Source organism: Panicum hallii, chromosome 8 (assembly GCF_002211085.1).
Source record: "Panicum hallii strain FIL2 chromosome 8, PHallii_v3.1, whole genome shotgun sequence".
Taxonomy (NCBI): Eukaryota; Viridiplantae; Streptophyta; class Magnoliopsida; order Poales; family Poaceae; genus Panicum; species Panicum hallii.
Genome location: NC_038049.1, coordinates 41,400,661 through 41,404,429, shown reverse-complemented (window position 1 = coordinate 41,404,429; position 3,769 = coordinate 41,400,661). Strand labels below are relative to the sequence as shown.

The 3,769-nt window shown below is 47.4% G+C and overlaps 1 protein-coding gene across 2 annotated transcripts; it reads left to right on the top strand.

Annotated features, from left to right (window-relative positions):
* Positions 1 to 3,391, top strand: LOC112902747. 2 transcript variants are annotated; one of them, XM_025971912.1, is made up of 3 exons: positions 1 to 285; positions 433 to 2,953; positions 3,040 to 3,391. In XM_025971912.1, the coding sequence occupies exon 2, from the start codon at positions 460 to 462 to the stop codon at positions 2,905 to 2,907; it is 2,448 nt and encodes an 815-aa protein (XP_025827697.1). In that variant the 5' UTR covers positions 1 to 285; positions 433 to 459; the 3' UTR covers positions 2,908 to 2,953; positions 3,040 to 3,391. The 2 variants fall into 2 exon arrangements, with proteins under 2 accessions (XP_025827697.1, XP_025827696.1); XM_025971911.1 differs by having other exon boundaries at positions 433 to 3,391.
* The last annotated feature ends 378 nt before the right edge of the window (positions 3,392 to 3,769 follow it).

Below are 3,769 nucleotides of genomic sequence, written 5' to 3'. Positions count from 1 at the left end.
CAGGCTGTCTATTCAGGAAGGGTAACATGGGTCGGCGGCTCCATCTCTTCCCAACCTTTTGATTCTTGAATTTTGCTCCGCTCCCTCTACATATTCGCCAAGTAGAAGTTTGAGCAGTAGCTGTGGGGATAAAAAGAAGAAGAAAGGGAAGCCAAGGCTAGTTTTCACAAGTAAACAATCATCCGCCGGCAGCAGCAGCAGCATCATACTGAGGAGAGGACGACGAACGTGTTGGAGAACTTGTTTCCCCTGTCCCAACAGATCATATCATCAGCACCGGATCAAGTAAGTCGATCATTTTCACACGACCGCTACATGCATGCATATGTGTTCTTGATCGAGGATGAATCCAGTCCCTCGTGCGTTCTTCTGGGAGAAATACATGCCAACTAACTAATTCTCGCGTTTGACCTTTAATTTTATTCCTCGCAGGAGGACTGTGCGTGCGTGGGGGCATACATGGCTCCTGCATCTTCCGAGGAGGAGGAGGAGCAGCAGGGAAAGGAGGAGGCAGACACGGTCGCGCCTGCTGCTCCCGAGCGACAGCACGATGTAGATTCCACTGTGGACGAGAGCAGGGAATGGAAGAGGGAGCTGATCGAGGAAGCTATAGGTTCTCTAGGGGCCGGCCGCGCGAGGTGCTCTGAGATGATGGAAGCTGCTCGTCCGGGCCGCGGCACGGGCGACCTTATTAAGCTTCGCTGCGTGGACTTCCTAGAGAAGGAGCTCAGATACATCGTCGCGGATTTGACGGCACTGAGCCCGCAGCATGTCGACGAGGAGATGACGGAATGGCTGCAATCTTTAACTGGCATTGCGTCGGATCGTCTCTCCCGTGTCATCGACCAAACTGATCTCCAACGTGACAACACCCTGCTGCGAAGAGCCTCGCGGTTCTTCCGCTGCATTAGCCATCGATATCCATATGAGCTGCTGGCGGATGCAGCGATATTATTTTATCGCCTGGCTGAAGATCCCCGCAGGTATAGGCATCTTCTTCAAGCTACCTCTCGCCATGGGCTGCCACCGCAAGCGGCCGAGGAGGGAGGTGGCCTCCTCCCTATGGGCACAACTTATGACTTTCCATATGAGATCGACCTACCAGATTTGTCCATGATCATGTTTCCTTATGGGCACAAGTTTGAGACGGATCGACTTGTCAATAAATTGTGTTACGAAGCAGGTTTCCGTCTACCTGAGGAGGATCGACTTGTCAATAACTGGTGGGATAAAGGCAGTTTCCATCTACCTGATGACACCTTTAGCCGTCTAGTCAGTCGGAATGTGATCACCCATGCAGCACCAAATTCCAGACGACGCACTAATCGGCTGGATGAAGCCGAGACCTGGCAGTGGAATGTCAATCCCATTCAGTACCAGTTCCTTGCCTCCAAATCAGCAGAGATGGGTTTTGTCTTCACCAGCGCCACGCTCAACTTATTGTTAGCGGCAGGATCATCAACAGGCCACGGCAACGAAGCTGGTCAGATGGCACGGAGGCTTGCCCTCCACCAGGATGATCCAAACATCCCATCTCTGCTTCAAGAAATTGATCTGTCCCAGACACGTTCGCTAGCAGTGTCTGGTGTAGTCAGCATTGGAGTCTCCTTGGACAAGTTTGTTAATCTGGTGGTGTTGGATGTCGAAGGTTGGGAGAATTTTGGAGACGAGGATCTGCTGCGGATATGCAGAAGCAAAATGTTTTTTCTGGAGTATCTGAGCATTAGGAACACTCGAGTCAGCAAGCTCCCGCCAGAGATCAACGAGCTGTGTAGACTGATGGTATTGGACGCAAGTAAAACACAGGTAACTGAGATCCCGTTTGGGGTGTTCGTGGGAACAAGATTGCACAGACTGGACCTAAGAGGCACTCCGATAAGGCAGCTGACACTGCCCAAGCAAATTCTGGGGCTGCAGAACAGTTTGTATGAGCTTCTCCTTGGCGGTGAAGGAATGACTAATTCCGCTGAAACAGCAACAAGACTGCCACATGACATACGGCGTTTCTCTTCGCTAACTATACTAGCCACTGTTGATTTAAGCGAACAGCCTGCAAGCTTCGTCAAGGCTCTCGGTGATCATCTAGACTGTCTGGAGGTGCTTGCAATAACATGGTCCTTTCACCAGTCCTCCGACGGAGACTACTGTGAAGCATTACTATCATCCATCAAAAGGTGGAGCCGGCTGGAGTCTCTGACCATTCACTGTGGACTCGGCTGCTCCATGGAGTTCCTGGGCTCCCTTTCTGATATGCCTGAGCTCCTTAAATTCAAGGTGACACTGGGAAGATTCGCAGGGGTTCCCCAGTGGTTCCATGGGCTCTGGTATATATCTTTCGTGCAAATTATTGTCTGCAAACAAGGGGCTCGTGATCTGGAGATACTCAGAGACTTACCTATACTGAAATGCCTAATACTAGGCTTGGACTTCATTCCCATAGAAGCTATAGTGATTAAAAATGGAGGGTTCCGTGAGCTCCAGAGGTTCTCCATCGACTGCCCAGTGCCATGGCTCACCTTTGAATCAAGAGCGATGCCGAAGCTCACATATCTTCAACTGGAGTTCCATGCTTGCCCAACGAGCCCAATTAGTGTTCCTTCGGGTATCAAAAACTTAAGCAGCCTTACAGAGGTTGCCTTGTGGTATAATGTGAGGTATGCCAACAGCTCCAGTGTCAAGATGACCGTGGAGGCGGTGAGAGAAGAAGTTGCTAACCGTCGCAACATGACCCAGATGATGAGCCTTTTCATCAATGGCATTGAACAAGATGATGCTCAGGAAGTTGATAAGGAGACAGAGAGTACAACCGGAGCTCCAAGCGGACCCGATGCTGGAGCTGAAGGTGAAGCAGTTGTCGAGAAGACTACAGCAGTGGTTGATACTGAGATTACTGAAGCAGAAAGTTGAGCCAAAGCGACTGCAGCACTGGTTGATATTGAGATCACAAGACAAGGTAATATATAACCACTACTCTGCTTGAAACTCGCCTACAGTTAACAGCAGTTTCTTGACAGTATTCATACATCCTCATTGCTCCAGGAATGATCATCTCCTCTCTAGAGCAGCATCCTGTGTGTTGCAGTTGGTTGCTATATTACAACTCTGATCCTCCCATTCTTCTATGACTGTCACCTAGTTATCTTTTGGTTCCTCCGTGTAACTATAGCATTTGCACTGTTGTTTGCAGTTTCATTTACATTGGTGTTTGTTAAAAGTTCCCGTATGGGAATAAAGAATGTCTTCCAATTCCTATGGAAGTCGTGCTGTTCCACGCAGGAAAAATGCAAATGCAGTATTGCTTGTGTTTAGGTGTTCTTTCACTGTATCTTGTGGATTTGCATGTAAGACTTCATCATGATGCGATAATGCAAGAATTTGAGTTATATTTTTAGTGCCTCTTGAGCACCTACAACATGTAAGCATTTGGGCTTATCATGCCAAATCAGTTGTTATTCTTAGACACAATAGCACATCATATTATGTGATTCTTGTATGTTCAAATAAACAAAAAACACAGGTTTTTATGATCAATGCGTACACTAAACCTACAAATAGAAAACACATCTTTTGTGATGAGTGTATAAATTTACCGAGCATTCAACATATTATAACATAACTGTGGAAAGAAACAGAGGATATAGATCATCAAATTAGAAAGGAATACAACACCGAACAAGAAAGATAACAAAATGAATTTATGATTGCAATCTAAGGATATTTCCTTTGCCATGGGTATAAAGTTCTCAAGCATCTACAAAGATTCCTGTAC

What these genes read in the sequence shown, in the direction of transcription:
- LOC112902747 (XM_025971912.1), top strand. Translation starts at nt 460, where the DNA reads ATGGCTCCTGCATCTTCCGAGGAGGAGGAGGAGCAGCAGGGAAAGGAG.